Source organism: Borostomias antarcticus (assembly GCF_949987555.1).
Source record: "Borostomias antarcticus genome assembly, chromosome: 18".
Taxonomy (NCBI): domain Eukaryota; kingdom Metazoa; phylum Chordata; class Actinopteri; order Stomiiformes; family Stomiidae; genus Borostomias; species Borostomias antarcticus.
Window position 1 is genome coordinate 6,703,857 of NC_140251.1, and position 20,542 is coordinate 6,724,398.

The 20,542-nt window shown below is 49.5% G+C and overlaps 2 protein-coding genes across 3 annotated transcripts; both read left to right on the forward strand.

Moving 5' to 3' along the window:
* Positions 1-240: 240 nt before the first annotated feature.
* On the forward strand, positions 241-13,198 carry hps5 (HPS5 biogenesis of lysosomal organelles complex 2 subunit 2). 2 transcript variants are annotated; one of them, XM_084453039.1, is made up of 24 exons: positions 241-363; positions 1,081-1,129; positions 1,361-1,489; positions 1,653-1,763; positions 1,966-2,030; positions 2,453-2,645; positions 2,765-2,895; positions 3,363-3,584; positions 4,185-4,256; positions 4,417-4,505; positions 5,565-5,743; positions 6,326-6,484; positions 6,611-6,770; positions 6,965-7,082; positions 7,594-7,743; positions 7,858-7,926; positions 8,077-8,684; positions 9,309-9,429; positions 9,850-9,999; positions 10,134-10,253; positions 10,355-10,468; positions 11,140-11,246; positions 11,631-11,922; positions 12,080-13,198. In XM_084453039.1, exons 3-24 carry the CDS (start codon positions 1,388-1,390, stop codon positions 12,138-12,140), a joined length of 3,393 nt encoding a protein of 1,130 aa, XP_084309165.1. In that variant the 5' UTR covers positions 241-363; positions 1,081-1,129; positions 1,361-1,387; the 3' UTR covers positions 12,141-13,198. The 2 variants fall into 2 exon arrangements, with proteins under 2 accessions (XP_084309165.1, XP_084309166.1); XM_084453040.1 differs by lacking the exon at positions 1,081-1,129 and having other exon boundaries at positions 258-363.
* Positions 13,199-13,822: 624 nt separating this feature from the next.
* epx (eosinophil peroxidase) lies at positions 13,823-20,298 on the forward strand. The gene is made up of 16 exons (XM_084453141.1): positions 13,823-13,938; positions 14,045-14,135; positions 14,350-14,525; positions 15,060-15,192; positions 15,312-15,441; positions 15,573-15,779; positions 16,184-16,559; positions 17,084-17,244; positions 17,438-17,696; positions 17,853-18,023; positions 18,342-18,579; positions 19,024-19,235; positions 19,346-19,510; positions 19,636-19,719; positions 19,946-20,048; positions 20,189-20,298. The coding sequence occupies exons 1-16, from the start codon at positions 13,908-13,910 to the stop codon at positions 20,244-20,246; spliced, it is 2,595 nt and encodes an 864-aa protein (XP_084309267.1). The 5' UTR covers positions 13,823-13,907; the 3' UTR covers positions 20,247-20,298.
* Positions 20,299-20,542: the final 244 nt, after the last annotated feature.

The following is a 20,542-nucleotide window of genomic DNA, read 5'->3' on the forward strand; positions in this document are numbered from 1 at the left end:
GTTGACTACAAAATACAGAACATATGTCACGTGTAAAGTTTTACATAATATCCATAAAGTGACACAACTACGAGTATATAAATTCGTGTTTTTTTCACGTAGTAGGGTAAAATCATTTAGTCCAATTCCCGTGGTGCGCCTGTTGGGACTGCTAACAAAGTAGTACCACAAGAATCTCTCACCAGGAAATGTAACTTTAGTGTTTGTGAGTGGCGGGGGGGGGTTGTATTCAGTTTGAGCGTCAGGCTGGAGTGTGTGTGTATTTATGATGCGCTGAAGTAGCTAGATTGGGGAGAATGACTTAGCACTAAGTTAAACGGGTATTTAATACAGAATTGAAATAAACTGTTTTGAAATTTGCAGGTAAGTTCTAAAATCAATATTTTGTATATCTATTGAGCTACGTTGGCTAACATGTAGCGTAGCGATGTGAAGTTAGAATACGCTGACGTTACCCTAGCAGCTAGTCAGAAAACTTGATTGAGTGAGCTCGGTGTTGGAGTAGCTAGACATGGCTAGCTTACAAAACATTGTAATTGTCTCTGGCTAACATTCAAGTAGTGTGCTGTCTTTCCCCGTGTCCGTGGGGCAACGTTAGCTAGTCTACCATCACACCAGCCACTGTCCCGTGATCGGCAGTCATACAGTTGCAAAGCCTGGTCGTACCGATGATTATTATAACCAAACTAATGTAACTTAGTATGCCACACTGGCACTAACTAACGTTATGTTAAATATAACTCAAAATTATTAGTCAGATAGGATAACTACGAATAAGTAACTCATAGTGCTAGTGGCTAACTAGCAAATAGTTAGATGCCAGCACTACTGTAACTCCAGCTGAAACTGCAGAAGAATGTTTAAGTTTGACGTGAGCTTTCCACGTCGCTGTTAAATGTGCAATGTCACTTTAGTAGACTAATGTTAGCTTTTGCTCTCGAAATAATTAAGATTTTTAGTTGCCAGCAAAAAATGTCAAGGTACAATGTAGTTAGCTACCTTTCTCATGTTTAGAAAGTAGATAAGTGAAGTCATGATTTTTCAATTTGAGAGGATAGTGACAGTCATATGATGTTTCAGCTGAGTTAACCAAGGCAAATCGACCAAGCAGGGAGTTCAGATTGATCAGGTGAGCTTTCTGTAACAATGTTCATTTTTACTGACATAGACTTGTCTTAGTGTCTGGCATTTGTTCATCACTATCGACCAAAATAATATTCCTAATGTGTAAAAAAAAAAAAAAAAAAAAAACCTGGCAAATAAAACTGATACTGATCGCTCACAACATTTCTATATAGACCTACTTTTACAAAATCATAGTAATCTTTTCCTTTTTTGCTTCACAATTTATCACTTTCAGCCGTGCAGCATCCTAAATATTATTCCCATGATTTCTGCTGCGCCTGAGTATCACAGCCATGTTCTGGCAGAGTTTGACTGCTTGGACCCTCTGCTCTCCGCCCTGCGCCTGGATTCTGGGAGACTTAAGGTAGCGGCTGCCTCCTCCTGTCAGACAGACAGCCCGGGGGAGAACACAATAACACAATTACTCTGTATTGAATAGAATGTAATGGATATCACATGGACACTTGTAAATTGTATTTAATGTGTGTGTGTGTGTGTGTGTGTGTGTGTTTGTGTGTGTGTGTCAGTGTACCTGCTTGGCAGTGTCGAGGAAGTGGCTTGCGTTGGGGACATCGGCAGGGGGATTGCACCTGATCCAGAGAGAGGGCTGGAAGCAGAGGCTCATCCTCGCTCACAAGGTGTCCTTTTCTATATACGTCTGTTCTAAAACCTGGCATCAGCTTACAAGAGGCAAAACTAAACACTCTCATATTGAAATATCTTTTTTCTTTTTATAGTTGTACGGTGGGCTATTTGACTAGTTCAAGTAAGTGACAACTGTTGAGGGGGAACAATGCTTATTGATCAATAATCATATACTGTAATTGGATTCTCTTCCAGGAGGGTTCTATCACTCAAGTGGCTTGTTGCCCCCACGATGAAGACTTTATCGCTGTTGCAACAAGGTAAACAATGCTATCTGTGGCACTGAATCTGATAACCTAGGGTTTATATTGATTATGTTGTTCAGTTTCCTCTACTTTATTGACAAGGTTCAGGCAGTGTCATTATCTCACTGATGCCCTCTCCTTCCTCCTCTCTGTGTCCCCGTCCTCTGTTCTGCTCCCTGTGTGTCTCCTGGTCTCCCTGTGTGTCTCCTGGTCTCCCCGTGCATCTCCTGGTCTCTCCGTGTGTCTCCTGGTCTCTCTGTATGTCTCCTGGTCTCTCCGTGTGTCTCCTGGTCTCTCTGTATGTCTCCTGGTCTCTCCGTGTGTCTCCTGGTCTCTCCGTATGTCTCCTGGTCTCCCTGTGTGTCTCCTGGTCTCCCCGTGTGTCTCCTGGTCTCCCCGTGTGTCTCCTGGTCTCCCCATGTGTCTCCTGGTCTCAGTCAGGGGCTGGTGGTGGTGTGGGAGCTGCAGCTGGAGCGGAGGGGGCGTCCGGAGAGAGTCAGCGTGTCCTGGGAGCACCGGGGGCAGACCATCACCTCGCTGTGCTGGGACACTGGCGCCTTGAGGGTTTTTGTCGGGGACGCCGGCGGCAAGGTGTCCTTTCTCCGCGCCGGGTCCTCCAAACTCGGCAAGGTATTCCTCTACTGCTTCGGGGCGCTTCGCTGTGGCTGAACATGTGCAGCACTTCTGACAGGTCCAGCATGATTGAACTGCAAATTCTTAACCCCTTTGTTTTTTGGTTGTGTGTCCAGGCGTCAGCGTTTGTAATGTTCCCCGTCCAGACCATCACCACAGTGGACTCCCGGGTGGTGCAGCTGGGCTACATGGACGGCCGTCTGCTGGTGTCCTCCCTCAGCCGCTGTTACCTGTGTGACACAGAGAGGTGAGGGGAGGAGCCTGACTGGACCACCACTTAAGACATGGTGTGCAACTCAACAGAGTAGAAAGCCAGGATCCCCTTAACCTTGCCTGTCTGTTTCTGTTCTGATGATGTTTGGACACATCATGTAGCCTGGCTCCAGCCCCTGAATCTGAATTTTCGAAATGCAAACCAGGGTCTGGAAAGGCTCTCGTCCAGTGATCTCTGGTTGGAATTCCAGCCAGGCCAATCAGCATCCTTTGAATGCGTCCTATGAATTAAACTGCGCAAAGTGATTGGTTAGGGGATGAACTAATCGCGGAGGACTCCTTCGGCAACACCCATCTCTGAAAATGGCTGCAATGGGAGCCTGTTCAGACGGAAGTGAAACGAAATGGGAATTCAGTCTGAGAGCGCCAGGCTACAACATCACAGTTGTGCTTCAACAACCTTACGTGCTTATATTCTCTCTTATCTCTCCCCGTCTTCAGAGAGAAGTTCTGGAGGGTGGGGAATAAGGAGCGGGACGGCGAGTACGGCGCCTGCTTCTTCCCTCAGAGCCGGGGGGTGGCGGCGGGGGGGGTGCCTCCCCTGCTGTACTGCGCCCGGCCCGGATCCAGGATCTGGGAGGCTAGTTTCAGCGGGGAGGTCCTCAGCACCCATCAGTTCAGGCAGCTGCTGGCCTGCGCCCCGGTGCCGCTGGTCAGTTACAGGTACGTCCTTCCTCATCATCGCCTCGCTTGGAGACCGTGTTCCACGTTGACTTGACTGAAGTACCTCAGATCTAAAGGAAAATTAGCTTTACTTAGCAATAAGGTAGAGTCCTACTTCGGGATGCCAAATCTGGATGAACCCTACTTTATGGAATATGACCTTATCGTTCATGGGCAGCGTCTTTCATGTTTTCTAAAATGTTTATAGATCAAAACCAAAGAAATATATAAAAAAGAAATCCCTGATGACCTCTTGCTAGCTAGCTAACTTGCTCGTTGGCCGGTTGGGAATGTTGTGCGCTGAGTTTAACAAGCCGTGTAGACAGCTGACTTGTTGGCAGGTGCCGCTGAATCATGCATGTCACATTTCTCAGATTTGCAAACATTCTTTCCCCCAGTATTTTGAGCTCAATTTACCCAAGAATCTCCCCATCTGCTTAGAATCTTCCCTGTGAGTAGGCAGGGTGCTGCTAGGGTGGCGTGTACCCCAGTGGAAATAACTGCCTATGCTTAGTATATTAGATTCAGATTCAGAAATTATTACAGAAGGTTGAATCATTTTTCTGTCTTTTTTGGTTTCTTCATGTTCAATCCCTTCAGGAGTGAACCACGTTACAATCCGTTGCAGAGGAGTTCCCAGTCCATTGCCTTTCCTAGACTGCTGTACCTTGGGTATTGTCAATCCTCTGTATTCTTTCAGTCTCAGTTCACTGACAGTTCCCATAGTAAACTGATGTCTGATTTTGTTTTCAACATGGCCTGACAAATGTGGAGGAGCTGTATGTCTCAGGCTCATTTGTAACCTCATGGTCCTCTGTATGCTGATGTGCAGGGACCAGCACCTGCTTACCTGGACTGATTCAGCCGTCTATATCTTCACCCCCCAGAGTGGCCAGGTACTTCTGTGGACTGAGGTCAAAGGTGAATACACCTTCAGGTTGCCCTCAAGATTTCCTCGCTATATTACTCAAACTCTGTTAAATTACTTTCTGCTGCTTGTACGTAGTCTCACAGGCTTGTGCTGTGTTCGTTTGCAAGTTGGAAGTCGATAGTTCCGAGTCGGTGTTCCCGACTTCCAGTTGATTCAAGATTCAAAATCAGTTTTATTGGCCTTGTACATGGTTTACACATACTAGGAATTTGACTAGGGTAATGGCATACACTGATGGAGACAACAGGACAGTGCGAAGACATGACAGTACAAATACAAAATACGATATAATCAAAGAAAAAGTCACAAATGCAAAATCACGCAAAATATACAGAATCGAGTGTGGTGAGCTTTTATACAGTGTGTGTGTGTGTGTGTGCAGAGTGTAGTGTGGTACCGTAGGTGTGCTACGTCCCAGTGCATCTGCTTGAGAAAACATGGACGCCCACAGCAAACTGATGTTTGAATGGCAAGTCTCTGAACTTTACAAACATCTACTGAGGACCTTTTATCAATTACCACAGCACCATGAGCAAAGAGAAACGGCGTACAGTATACAGGGCAGGGGTTGAGTGGTTGTGTTGTTCATTCAGAGAGCACTTCGAGCATGCATGGGCAGCCATGTTGGATGGAGGGCCATGTACATGCAGGGATTCATTCCAACCCAACACTACAGCAGCTGGTTTAACAGATAGCACACTTTAAAAGAGGCGGGAGGAGTAGGCTAGTACCGCACGCTCGCAAAGACTTCTATCAAGCACTATCAAGTCAACTGAGTGGAAATGTCAAATACAAAGTCGTCGCGGCACGTTTCACAATACAAACACTACTGCACATAAAGTTGATGATGGGTGATTCTGTGTGTATGCCGCGATATTGCTGTGACGTCACGTGTGTTTATGTCGGCGAACTTGGAATTCCGATTTGGAATTATGTCTTGATCGACCGTTCCATTGCACTTTTCTGCATCAGAGGTTGTTGTTTTTTCTCCCCAAGCTCCAAGTACAATGGAACGCAGCATTAGACTAATCTGTCCCTCTCCCCTGTAGACGTGGTGGAGATTGCCGTCTACCGCAGTGAGCTGTTCTGTCTCCATGGTGACGGGCGCCTGTCCCACCTCTCGTTGTTGTCTGTGGAGCGCTGCGTTGAGCGGTTGTTGCGGCGAGAAGCCTGGGCGCCGGCCGCCGCCGTCTGCTGCATGTTCCAGCACGCCATCGCCCCCAGCAGGGTAAGACGTGTACTGCATTTCCTCTGCTTCCTGCCCTGTTGGACTGTAATCATGAAGTGGCGCAGTGTTGAGTGTCAATAGGCCCATTTCATGACCATATTGGTCTGATGTCATGAGGTGGTAGAATACGGAGGTTGCCATTGACTCCAATGTAAAAAATAAAAATAATTTATTTAAAAAAACGCTAAAAAAAATACTACTTCAAGAACCGAAATAGTCTAAATAACAGGTAGAATACACAATCGGACCTACAAACTCATGATTACCAGACTTCACTGTTGTAGTTTTCGCGTTTGAAAATACTGTACATGGAAATGAATGAGCCGTAGTCAGCCATCAGCTCATTCACTTCCATGTATTTCCAAACGCGAAAACTACGGCAGTGAAAAACAATCGGGAGTCTGGTAATCATGAGTTTGTAATTTCGAAGTGGTATTTTTATAACGTTTTCTTTATTATATTGGAGTCAATGCCGACTTCCGCATGTTACCACCTCATTGATATGAATGACCCATATGGCGGCGCCGGGTTGTGAAATAGGCATATGAAGTCATCAGTGTGGATCACCATTGTTCACGGCAGGTCAGGAAATCAATCCCCATCGACCGTCTTGACCACCTTAGATCACAGCTCAGCCACGCCACACACCCCGAGCTGATTGGCCAGTTAGAGGAAGTCATCGCCAAACTAGAGCCTCTGGACTCCGCCTCCAGCAGTCGCAGAAGCAGCATCTCCTCGCATGTGAGGTTTTATGCCCAATGCTCCTAATGCTACATTTTATGTGTTCATATACTTGGTTCAAAATCGTTCTGTAGATATGTTTTTGTATTGGCATACCAGCATTTAAATATGCGGTCTTCCATCCAGGAGAGCTTCAATGTTCTGGACTGTGGCATCTATCGCGTCATTAGCCGCAGAGGCAGCCAATCGGATGAGGAGACCAGCTCCGTCGTCAGCCAATTGATGTTAGAGGAGGAGCAGCTGAAGGAGTTTAGTTTTGGTCAGGAGGAGGAACAGGTAGACCCCGGTAAGGAGCAAGTTTGATACAAGCCATCACGCAAACAGGTTCATGGTGACATCTTGTTCACATTGCCCCATTTCCTTGTGTTCTCTGTGCTACATCGGCAGTGGTCTGCTACATCTGCTTGCTATATGGTCTCATCGTCCCCTCCCATCACTCCAACCCCCCCCCCCCCCCCCCTCCCCTCCATCTTCACTCAGATCCCCAGAGTGGCGAGCGCATGGAGGGCGAGCGTTCTGAGCCCAGCCTGCAGTTCCATCTCCCCCTCCCATTCCGCTCCAAACCCCCCCGCATCGCGCTGCAGGCCGTCAGAGACAGGTGACCACCCCCCCCCCCCACCCCCGCCCACCGCCCCCACTCTAATGACACAAAGGAGCAACAGAAGCTCAACCGAGTTGAGTGCAATATGTTGTATACGGTTTCAGAGGCAACAGCAGCAGATACCATACAACAACACATGACAAGTAGATGTGACAGATTAAATGGATTTTCGGGGGCCAACAGGTTTTACTGTCTCGGGAGAAGTGAAACCTGCACTTTAAAGTGCAGCTGTTGTCTTAGATGGTTCACTTTAACTTCTCCTTTCCATCATGTGGCCTCCATGTTCTGAGACGGTATGCCCCCCCTCAGCCCTCCACCATTTTCGTTCTTGCGGTACATTTCGTCGTGTCCCTTGATGCCCGTCATACTCTTTGTATTGCGGCCGGCTACACCAGGGCGCTGTGTTTTTGAAGACGGTCTGCTCTCTGCATCTCCTAGGAAAGTGATAGTAGCAAAGTCCTGCGAATGCTAATCTGCCGCCGTGTTTGCGCCTCTTCCTGTCGCTCAGCGTCTCCAGCTTTGTGAAGAAGACGACCGACCGGATCAACACCCTGCAGATGAACTCCGAGATCTGGCCCCGCCCCCCTGACCCCAGGGAAGGGGGGCACGCCGAGGTCGCCACTGCCACGGCGACGATGCCCGAGGAAATAGAACACGAGTGAGTATGGAATAGTAAGCTGTGATACAGTACGCTTGAGCAAGACGTTCTCAAGAAAAAAAAACAAAAAGGAGTCAGTTCCCTTTTGATGGTGATTTGTTGTGTATTGCACAGGGCGTCCGCCGATCAAGCAAACGCAGAGACTGACCTACAGGAACTTCGAACGGCGACGGAGCGAGTGGCGTGAGTTCAGAGCAACAGCCTTCTTTTGTTTGTTTCCACAGACATACCTTAATATTGTTACAGGCAGAATGGAATGATCACCCTAACATTGAAATACACGTTTAAATGGGGAATATACCGTATACATCCGTTGTATTCCATCCAATGCAGCTCCAAGATCCAGGACCCGTTGGTTCTGCTGGACCCGACTTGCCTGGGAGAAGCTCTGCAGGAGTGGCTGCCTGTGCTGGAGAGAGTCCTGGGTCCCGAGGGGCAGGGTCCAGCTGATGAAGGACGCCCGGGTGCGGAGGGAAGGGGGGAGGACAGGCGGCAGAGCGACCACCCGGAGTCAGAGAATCCGGCCAGCCCTCCGGAGGAGCCAGCGGGGGAGGACAGCGTAGAGGAGGAGGGGAGGCCGGAGGGTTCCCTGCAGCGCGGAGGAGAAGAGAGGCAGGGCGAGAACCGCTGCAGTTCCGAGCATGTCGAGGCGGCGCCTGCCGTAACGTCGAACGGCACCCCGTCGGAGCCCGTGCGCGTGTGGGCCCCGAAGCACCTACCCTCCGACCTCCAGGTGGAGCTCGGCCAACTGGCCACCCTGTACCTGGAGCTGGGGGCGTTCGGGAACCAAATGGCCCACGGCGGCGGGCGTGCCACGGGGGTCGCCGTGTTCCTGCGCCGCTACTTCTTCCTGCTGGAGCCGGAGCGTGTGAGAAGGGCGTGTCTGCTGAGTCACCAGGACCGCCCGGAGCTACAGAGCTCCTTCATGGAGGCCATGTTAGGTCCGTAGCTAGTCCTGTTTCCTTCATGGGAGCATGCTAGGTCTGTAGCTAGTCCTGTTTCCTTCATGGGAGCATGCTAGGTCTGTAGCTAGTCCTGTTTCCTTCATGGGAGCATGCTAGGTCTGTAGCTAGTCCTGTTTCCTTCATGGGAGCATGCTAGGTCTGTAGCTAGTCCTGTTTCCTTCATGGAGGCCATGCTAGGTCCGTAGCTAGTCCTGTTTCCTTCACGGAGGCCATGTTGGGGCCGTAGCTGGTCCTGTTTCCTTCACGGAGGCCATGTTGGGGCCGTAGCTGGTCCTGTTTCCTTCATGGAGGCCATGTTGGGTCTGTAGCTAGTCCTGTTTCCTTCATGGAGGCCATGTTAGGTCTGTAGCTAGTCCTGTTTCCTTCATGGAGGCCATGTTAGGTCTGTAGCTGGTCCTGTTTCCTTCATGGAGGCCATGCTGGGTCCGTAGCTACCAGTCCTGCTTCCGTCATGGAGGCCATGTTAGGTCCGTAGCTAGTCCTGTTCTCAGGACTTGATGACATGGTGTACTTATGTTATTTGAGACAAGCAAACAATGTAACATTGAAACCATGTGCCGATACATTGTCTTTTCTTTTTTCATTTATTTTTTAAAACAGAACTGACTCGACCGAGCAAGGTGGTGGAGGTGATTCAGAAATGTGACCTGCTGAAGTCTCTGCGCAGCCTGAGAGAGTTACAGCCCTGGAACGCCCCGCAACTCCTCGCTCACCTGCACAGGTACAGTACACCTCTCAAAACATCACAGGTACAGTACATCTCTCAAAACCTCACAGGTACAGTACAACTCTCAAAACCTCACAGGTACAGTACACCTCTCAAAACATCACAGGTACAGTACATCTCTCAAAACCTCACAGGTACAGTACACCTCTCAAAACCTCACAGGTACAGTACAACTCTCAAAACCTCACAGGTACAGTACACCTCTCAAAACCTCACAGGTACAGTACACCTCTCAAAACACCACAGCCACCAGCTGGTGAAGAGGAAACAGAAGAGAAGAGAGAGTCTCCTATTTGTGCCGTCATGCTACAGGAAGCTGTAAACGGTTCACTTCCCCATTTGGGTTCAGAACTTTGGGATTGTTTGAGAGTGAAAAGTGCCCTATAAATGAAATGTATTATTATGATTATCTAGGTTGTACGAGAAGCACGGGGAGGTGGCGGTGCGCTCCTTCGCCCAGTTCTATCCCACAATTCTTCCCTCCGACATAATGGCTATGGCCCAGCCGAGCCACTTCCTGGCGTATCTCGACAACCTGGTCCAGTCCCGCGCTGAGGAACAGAGGTAAGTCAGCGACAGGACGGTTTCACAAACCGGCTGTAGTCCTCCTGTGTGTCTCTGTCTATGCTTTCAAAACAAACAAAGACGAAAAGCCCCATGGATCGAACCTGTCTGTCTGTATCCCTGCTGCCCTCCAGAGCCGCGTTCGTGGGGTCCCTTCTTCAACCAGAGACCCTGCGTCAGGATTGGCTGGAGCTGGCCTTGACGCATGATGCTCCACAGCGGTCCAGCACCCTAACCTCAGACGGGCAGCCCAGGTCTGGAGATGTTGGACTCACCGGGGTTCACTTCATTCACTCTTCCTGTTGAGTCGGTCTTCATAACACATCCCATCTCTCTCTCTGTTGTCGTGCTGTAGGTGGCATTCCCACTTTTTCACGTGGGGATACGGGCGCCTCCTCTCCCTCCTGATTGGCCTCCCAGCCGACCTGGCATCCAAGCAAAAGATGGCGGAAACCTGCAGGGTCCATGGGTAAAGTTGTGTTTTTTGTCCTGTAGTCGTTCCTAATTACAGTATCTGGTAAAACCAAAGACTGAGTAGTAAACCTGTTATGAAAGGTGTCATGATGCCTCTCTTTGTGTGCAATACTGTGACGGTGTCATTTGTGGTTCTCATAATTCATCCTGCCAGGTTCCCCTATGTGCGTGCGTGTGGGCGTGCGTGCTATGTGTATAAGGGGATGTACATTGCAAGGCATGATAGAATTGTTGATTTATTAGTGGCAAGGCTAATAAATGTTAGCATCTACAGTAGATGTTGTCGATGAGGACAGTAGAGAAGTCACCATTTTTTAAGTAGGATGTACGTTTGACCATTGTCTGGAAGAGGCAATCATTACCAAGGTTTTAAAGTACCAACTGCTCAAGGATCTTTATTATACAGCTTAAGTACAAATGTAAATTGCTGGTGTTTATATTTGGAAGCCTAGGTAATTTCCACAGACTAGCTGTGAGGGTCCTGCAGATGGCAGGAATGCCCAAGCCAAAAGCTAAGGCCTTGGCAAGGTTCTATTCGATGTCTGTGATAATTGGCAGTGGCAATATACTGTATGGAGGAGACGCTGCTTCCCGTATCCATGAACTCTTGTCAAGTGTGCACGTGTGTGTGTGTTTGTGTGTGTGTGTGTGTGTGTGTGTGTACAGATACTGGACTGGCTACCTGTCCCTGTGTTGTGAGCTCCAGCGTCGTACGGAGGCTTTCTCTACCATCTGCAGGCTAGATGACATCAACCTCCTGGAGGAGCCCAACGGTAATCACAGCCACTCTTCCAGTTACAGCTCGCTGTTTTACACCCCTAGATAAATGCATGCAAAATACTGTTCTTCACTTGCAATAAATCAATTTAATAGGTACCTATTTTGTGAACTCTTCAGTAATAGGTACCTATTAAATTTATTTATTGCAAGTGAAGAAGGCAGTGTGTGGGACTTCTTTCTCTCTACTTAAGTTGGCCATTAGTTCTCTCCGACGGACCTATCAGACTACAGAGGTGCAGAAGTCTTGAGAACCAAAGTACTGTCATTGAGAACGACAGGCTGAGCTGCTGTACATTGGTCTGATTGTGCTTAGTGTGCATCACAGCGCCCACATGAACCTCTCCTCTCTGTTCTCGTGGTCGTCCTCTGTCTGTCAGGTGTGGTTCCTCAGACCCTGGAGGAGTGGAAGGCGTTGATCCAGCTGTCCCAGCAGTGCAGCAGGCTGCCGGACACGGCGCCCGCCTCCAACGGGGGCGGCCTCGCCAACGGCTCCGCAGACAGCAGCAGCAGCAGCCAGGTCAGCCCTGAGAACCTGACCCTGCGGCTGGCTGGTGCGGTAGGGCCTGACCAGGCCCTGGCCGCCCTGCAGGAGTGCGGCGTGCAGCTGGAGCTCCGGCCGCACTCCGCCCTGGTCTGCGAGCTCCTGAGGGTGGCCGAGAAGAGGCAGAGGTGGGTGTTCCGTGACTACAGGGATCAGCATTTTCCACAGTATACAGTTTGTATTTCTCATGTTGAATTTCTGATAATTAAAAAAAAAAAAAAAAAAAAAGTGTTTTGAAATTTGTCTTCTAACTGATTTTCGTTTCTTGTTTGCGTTTGACGCCAGGGCCCTGATCCAGACTATGTTGGAGCGCTGTGATCGCTTTCTGTGGTCCCAGCAGGCCTAGCTGCACCAGCAGCGCTGTGTGGAGATCTGTTACCCGAAACCAAACCATGAACAATCTAACATGCTGAATGTGACCTTGCCTATTAACTGCTTATGTTGCACCATTCCTCAGTGTTGAGACTGATTAATTTTAAACTAAAATTTAAAGTCTTCCGGAATGAATATTGATATTTTATCTGCACTGATTAACCTCTTTATTATTGACTGCTTATGGCCTAACGTGTGCAATCATGAAAGTTAATTAAATTAATTAAAATATAATAATAAAATGCATCGTGAAGAAATATGCTAATCTATTAATATTTATGTGAATAAAGTCTTTGAACCATGCTGTGTTGTTTTTCTTATCACAGACATTTCAAGAGGACACCAGGGTAAGGGCGGCCCTGCTGTCTCTTCGCTCCCTTGTTGGGAGGAATGACTACTTCTTTTCAAACAGACTGATGTTGTGTAACTGATTGGTACTCAGCAGTGATAACATTAATAACACTGTATTGAAATGTGACTGTCTTCTCTTTGATGGTATCTCAGCTGCACACCTGGAACTTCAAAGAAGGAAGGAGAAGAGAGTTGTGCACTGTTCTCCCTCCTTTCATTGGCATAAAACTATAAATGTATTGTCTTTATTTTCATGTTGATTTCAAAAATAATTTTTGATCTCAAGGCCCCCAGAGTAGGCTGTTAAAACAAGCCTCCACCATTCCCAGGTGCCCTGTACTTCCCGTAAGCCCTCCTCTCCTATCCTGACCTTCCATCCTCGCCCACCTGCCCGTATCATGGGAAGCCCTGGCAGAGTGACCATCAGATTCAAAGGTCTCGGCATGTGGCAGAGACACTGACACACTTGTAAGAGAGAGAAAGGGAGCCTATTGAGAACTGAAGAGTTCACATGACGTCGGTGTGAAATTCCCTTCTGTTGCTCCTCATATTCTTAGAAGTGCAGCTGCACCGCAACAAAGATAATAATCCTCACCTTGAATCGGTGTTTACAAACACTGAATGATCACTACTGTATCTGTGCTGTAGACATGCACATTTCCTCGAGAAATCTTCTCACGGGTTTCCTGCACCATCCCTACTTCCATCTGCCTCTGACGGATATGCAAAACCTTTTTCAACCATTTGCTCAATTTATCCAATAAAAACAAAGTTTGTGCAATTTTCTGGCAAGTGATTCTATTTGACACATAGCTGTCATGATGAGAGTGGGCAGAAGTGGGCTTGATTTGAAAGGCTATTAGGTCGAGGCAAAGGGGAGTCTGTTTGATGTTGAGTGCCTGTCACCAGAGAGAGATAAGTAGATTCTGCACATACCTGTTGGCCTTGCCAGTGTATAAAAAGTCAACTTCTGATGCTTGGAGCAGACACGCACACACAACGACACACCTGGCACTCAGGATCCTGAACGCTCTCCAATGAACATTAAGAGACCTGCACATAGCTATGTATTGATATTATGTAAGCCGTTTAGGCCACTCATCACTTCATAGGCATTTATACTCATGCTGCTAAGTGACAAATTACATACTTCCTGTGGGCACTGTGTGATACTTGGTTTGGAGACGCAGACTAAAGAATTAATCAACTCGGCATCCATGGTAAGCTCCTCTGACATCACTAAAACCCATTACAATATTCCTGTTTGCAACAGATTCACATAACACTGCAACCGCTTCTGTCATTGTATGTGTTAGATGTCCTCTTGTTTTAGGTGTCCCTGTCTCTGCTTAGACTGGCTCTCAGCCTGCTGTCTCTACCTCACTCTGCCATGCCACACGGAATATTCCAAAACACCTCAGGTATACATATATGTGTACATTGAGTAAAACCAATGTCTAGTATCACAACATGTTTATCATCGTGTACGTTTGAGTGGGTACTGGACTAGTGTGTGTCATTTAACAGGTGGTGTCTATCTGGGGTCCGCGTTTATGGAGGAGGCTTTGAGACGAGCCATCGAATTGACCGATGCTGCTTATGCTCGTACCAGTGAGAGGTAATCCTCTGGAAGACAGGTTCACCTCATACCTTCTCATTTGTCTTTGCAGATTATTTGTAAATGGCTTTGTGTTCTGTCAATAGATAAACGATTAAAAGTAGATAATTGACTATATTATGATGTTTTATTTTGTTCATTGTTCATATCGATTTCTGAATATTTTGTGGTATTTTAGCTCTGTGATTAGTGTGCTAATTTATTGCCATTGCAGAGTGAAGATGTCTCTGTCAGAGGGCTCTCTCAGGCCTAGCGACCTGCTGGCCCAGTTCAAACAGGCCGGACCCGTGACCAGGACCCACATCAGGGCCGCAGAACTGCTGGACAACACGGTGGAGCTGATCAGGGAGATGGTCTACACTCACACCATGGCCCAGCCCAACCTCACTGGTACCGGAAAAATATCCACTGGGCGTTTTGTATATGGAAGATTAGCATCTTTCACACATGCCATGATGCTATAAGTACATTATGGTTTCACATGCCCCAGTATGAACATCAGAAGCTGTGTGTCAGTTATTTCTTGTGGCAAACTGGGCGGCTGTGGCTTAGGAGGTAGAGCGGGAGGTCACCCAGTGATCGTAGGGTCGGTTCAGTTCGAATCCCAGCTCCTCCTGTCCACGTGTCGAAGTGTCTTTGGTCAAGACACTGAACCCCAAATTGCTCCCAATGAGCAGGCCATGCATGACCTTGCATGGCAGCTGCCGCCACTGGTGTGTGAATGTGTTTGTAAATGGGTGAATGAGAGAGGCCATTGTAAAGCGATTTGGATAAAAGTGTTATATACATAAGTGCAGTCCAAACTGAGAGAGTAGTAGACTGAGAGTACTCATCAATTAAAGCCTTTTCTTGGAGGTGCGACAATGTTTCGATGTCAATACATCTTCATCAGGTCAATTATTTCTTGTCTGTGGTTCTGTGAAGAGCTGCTGACTGAGGAGGACCTGGAGACCCTGCAGCAGGCGACCGGCTGCTCCTCCGAGCTGAAGAGGCCCCAGTGTGACACTGGCTGTCTGACTCAGCGATACCGCTCCTTCACTGGGGAGTGCAACAACAGGTCAGAGCACTCACCCGAAAGCACAAACACAGGAATACATGTTCGACTCACAGTCACTTCAGCAGTTAGTTTTTGTATAATTTTCTCGTGCCGTGTGTCATGTCGTCATCCCCCCACAGACGGCACCCGAAATGGGGGTCAGCAAACACCCCCTACTCCCGCTGGATGCCGGCAGAGTACGAGGATGTCAGAGGGGTTCCCAGAGGCTGGGACCCAGAGCACACCTACCACGACTTCACCCTGCCCCCGGTAAGAGTCACTCACCTACCACGACTTCACCATGCCCCCTGTAGGAGTCACTCACTCCACACTATTCACTCTGCGTCAGCTGTGGCACCACACTCCAGCAGCCGTGAAGCCCTCTGGTCTCCCCTGTCCAGGTGCGGTTGGTGTCCCATGAGGTGCTCTATACCCACAACGACAACATCTCCCTGGACTCCACCCTGTCCCACCTGCTGGTGGAGTGGGGTCAGTGGATCGACCACGACCTGGCGCTGACCCCTCAGAGTCCCAGCACGGCTGCCTTCAGGACAGGAGCCGACTGCACCCGCACCTGCAGCCGCGACACGCCCTGTTTCCCCATACAGGTGCGCTCGGGCGTGGGAACCCACATCTGGGAACCCTTCCAGGCTTCAGACAGATATATGGTTACTTTAGTTAGTTCCCTGCGGGGAAAATTGCTGTGTTACAGCAGTAAGGACAACAACAAAAATCTGTGTACCTAATTATAGTAGGTCCAAATATTGAGAATAGGGCAAAGTACAAAAATCAGGAAGTGAAGTAAGCGGTGCGGTGCAGTCGATCACCTCTGAACAGCTGTCACAGCCCCTGGCACGGATTGGAAAGAGGCTACTCCTGATTGGTCTAAATCTCATGCTAGGAACGGACACACACATGGACGGACACATCCAACCTCACCACTAGATGCCGCCAAAAATTACACACTGCACCTAATGCACACTTAATGACCCTTTCTTTTTCCTTGTCCCAGATCCCTGTAGCGGATCCTCGAGCTGGCGTCCAGAGCTGTATGCCTTTTTTCCGCTCGGCCCCGAGCTGCGTCGGGGGGCCGCTGCCCCATCGCCGCAGAGAGCAGCTGAACGCCATCACCTCCTACATGGACGCCAGCATGGTCTACGGCAGCTCCGCCTCGCTGGCCTCCGCCCTGCGGAACCTCTCCTCTCCTCTGGGCCTTCTGGCCCTCAACCCCCAACACTCAGACCAGGGCCTCGCCTACATGCCCTTCCTGCCCCGCCCGCAGCCCCGCCTGGACCCCTGCGGCCCTCGCAGGGGGCTCAACTCCACCGATGCGGAGACACCGGATGCCCCCGCAGACTACGAGAACAGCACGTCCTGCTTCCAGGCGGGTAGGTATACGTGTAATAGCAGGCATATGCATACGTGTAATAGCAGGGTAATAACAGGCATATGCATATGTGTAATAGCAGGCTTATGCATACCTGTAATCAGGGCTGAAAATTAACACCTGCCACCGGCCAAATGCAGGTAAAATTTCCAATTGGCGACTAGATTTCGGAAGGCTATCTGAAAAAAATATATACTTGGCCGGTAGATCTACAGTCCCCTTGGCAGGTGACTCACCGTGAGCCAAAAAGTTAATTTTCACCCCTGCCTGTAATAGCAGGTTTATGCATACCTGTAATAGCAGGCTTATGCATACGTGTAATAGCAGGGTAATAGCAGGCTTATGCATACGTGTAATGGCAGGCTTATGCATACTTGTAATGGCAGGCTTATGCATACGTGTAATAACAGGTATATGCATACGTGTAATAGCAGGCATACAGTATGCTAGGAACTCGCAACCATGCCAAAGTGTAGACGGGCTTTGGGGGAAACTATCATACCTGGCCTGATTGCTTCTCGTCAGGCGACTCGCGGGCCAATGAGCACTTGGGGATGATCGCCCTGCACACGTTGTTCCTGCGGGAGCACAACAGGCTGGCGGGGAAGCTGCACCTGCTCAACCCTCACTGGAGCCCCGACACGCTCTACCAAGAGGCTCGCAAGATCATGGGCGCCATCCACCAGGTACACGCCCACCCTGCTCATCCACCAGGTACACGCCCACCCTGCTCATCCACCAGGTACACGCCCACCCTGCTCATCCACCAGGTACACGCCCACCCTGCTGTGTATCTTTACCAGGACCTCCGCCTGCCCTCTGGGTCTACACGCTTGGTTCACCAGGGTTCCTAACTCATCGAGATCACTTTTGTCCTAGGTTCTAACATGGGAACGCTACCTGCCGCGGATACTGGGGGAGGACGCCGCCTCCCGCCTCCTGCCTCCCTATGAGGGCTACGACCCCGAGGTGGACCCCGGCATCGCCAACGTGTTCTCGGCCGCCGCCTTCCGCTTCGCTCACGTCACGGTCCAGCCGGTGGTGGCGCGGCTGGGCCCCGAGTACGGCCCCAGCGCCCAGCATCCTCCGCTGCCCCTGCATCACTCCCTGTTCGCCTCCTGGCGGGTGGTGCAGGAGGGTGAGAGACGGGGCCCCGCGCTCGGCTCATCCTTTCACCTGGTTCTGCCGCCTCTGACCTCTGCAGTTTGATGTTTGTATTCACCACTTCTTTCTCTCTCTCTCTCTCTCTCTCTCTCTCTCTCTCCCTCTCTCTCTCCCTGTCTGTCTGCCCCAGGTGGTATAGACCCTGTGCTGCGTGGTCTGCTCCTCTCCCCAGCCAAGCTCCAGGCGCCGGGCCAGATGATGGTGGAGGAGCTGACGGAGAGGCTGTTCCAGGCCCAGGGAGGGATGCCTCTGGACCTGGGGGCCCTGAACCTTCAGCGGGGCAGAGACCATGGCCTGCCTGGTACAGTACACATACAGTACTCACACAGTACGCATGCAGTACATATACAGTACATTTACAGTACAGAAACAGTACACATGTACATATACAGTTTATTCAGTACACTTACAGTACACATAATACGCATGCAACGCTTCATCTCGGAGCACGCTGTCAAATTCACATATTATAGCACTATCCCTATCTGACAAGTTTTCTATACCCCGAAACAGTCCCCCTTTCTACTTCTCCTCTGCGCCCATATATCCTTCAAACGTGTCGATCTCATTGTCAAACTCTCTCCTTCCCGTCCCACCCCCCCCCCTCCTCCTCCTGCAGGCTACAGCTCGTGGCGCCGTCTCTGCGGTCTGTCCGTCCCCGACACCGCGTCCGACCTGGCCGGCGTCCTGGGAAACCCCGCTCTGGCCCACAAGTTCATGCTGCTGTACGGAACGCCCCGGAACATAGACGTCTGGGTCGGCGCCATCTCAGAGGCCGCCCTCCCAGGGGGCAGAGTGGGCCCGCTGCTGGCCTGTCTGCTGGCCAAACAGTTCAGAGCCCTGAGAGACGGCGACAGGTGAGGAAAGGAACGATCTGTAACAGCGGCACGGTGGCTCAGTACTTATCTAGCATTGTCCTCTCACAGCCAGAAGGTCCTGGGTTCGATTCCCGCTTGGGACGTTGTCGGCACTGGGGATGTTCTCCCCAGGGTTGTCAGGTACTCAGGTGGGGTATCTTCCAGGTCTTTCTGTGTGGAGTTTGCGTGTCCTCCCCGTGTTTGCAAGGGTTTCCTCCCAAGAACCCAATATGAAAAACATGCAGACAAACAGATGTGTGTGTGTGTTGTGTGTGCTGTGTCGCCGCTCACTTACGTGTGTGTGGCAAAATAAAGTCCCCTTGAGGTTCAGTTATTATTAACTATGAGTCTCCTTCGCTGTAATGGACAGAAATACGATGACTGAATCCCAAGAATCCGTCAGTCCCGTTAACACAGCCGTGTCCCGTGTGCTGGTTCTGTCAGGTTCTGGTGGGAGAGAGAGGGCGTGTTCACCAGCACCCAGAGGAGGAGCCTCCGCGCCGTCTCCCTGTCACGCATCATCTGTGACAACAGCCACATCACCCGCGTCCCCGAGGACCCCTTCTACCGCACCGCCAGCTTTGAGGACATGCTGGCCTGCAGCCACCCCCTCATCCCTCACCTGGACCTCAGCGCCTGGAAGGAACCGGACCTAGGTAGAGAGGAACGACGACGCAGACATATGGCTTTAATCCAGAAACGGGAAAAGATCATAATGAGATGCTAGGATGCGCCTTGGTTCACATCTGCCTTCTGTCCCTCTCAGATCCCAGCTGTGGTCCAGTTCCCAGGCTCCAGTCTGGCTTCTCTCTCCTCTGTGACTCCACGATTCTGTACCAGTGTCGTTCGGGCTTCCGTCTTGTTGGTCCGTCCACCGTCACGTGTAACTCCGGCAGCCATCAGTGGAGTTTGGCCCCTCCTTCCTGCCAAGGTACACAGCCTCAGACCCCCTTCCTCCCCCCATCACCTTATCCCTGGTGAGTCTTTGCTTTGCTGTCCTGAGAAGACAACAAAGTGAAAATATGTTTTATCAGTGTTGGCAATGATTGTGTGCAGATATCAACGAATGTGCAGAACAACCACCCCCTTGCCCCCAAGCTATGGAATGCACCAACACCCCGGGTTCATTCATATGTACAGGTATGCACCTCTCTCATAGTATGTATGTATCATACACCTTGTCGTTACGCAATAAATAAATCAGATTAAACAGCAACATCCTGTCTGGTCCTTGCACCCTGTCTAATGTTGTCTCCATAAGTGTTATGTTATGAAGTGTCTCCATCAATAAAGCTGATTGTGATTCTGACCTGTGATCCCCGTGTTTCTGAGCTTCTGTTCTTCTCTGTGCTGTCATCCGTTCCAGAGCCTGGCCCCGCCTCCCTGTCCACCGTCTCCATGGTCACTGCAGTGGTGGTCGTGGTCGGGGGAGTGGCCATGTTGGTGCTGATGATGATCTGCTATAAAAAGTACATCATCTACTAATCATCTACTAATGATCTTATTAACCCAAATATATACACAACTCTATTAAAGGATATATATGCTTTACTTGTTAGAGAGATTGTGCTATGTTTCACACTTTTCTTAATTTTCTTTTTTTCTACAGATATTTTCCAACGAAGCAGGTGTCGGTGAATGCCGGATGCTGTAAGGAAGACAGATAAGGTTAGCAGAGTCGCTGCAGGTTCAAAACTTACCTCTTCAAGAAGTACCACCAGGATCCTCATCTTTTGCTACCCTTGGATGCTATTATAAGTCACTTTGGATAAAATCATCTACTAAATGACTAATAACGACTTGTATCATTCTCTCTTGGCCATACAATGTGCCTCCCTTGTGTCTTCCTTGAAATGATTGAGGACTATCATGCCATGTTTCAAACGTGTCCTTTTATCAGGTTTAACATTGAAAATAGTTGTAGTTACAGCTCATGAAAAATAATATTTCAATAACAGTATCC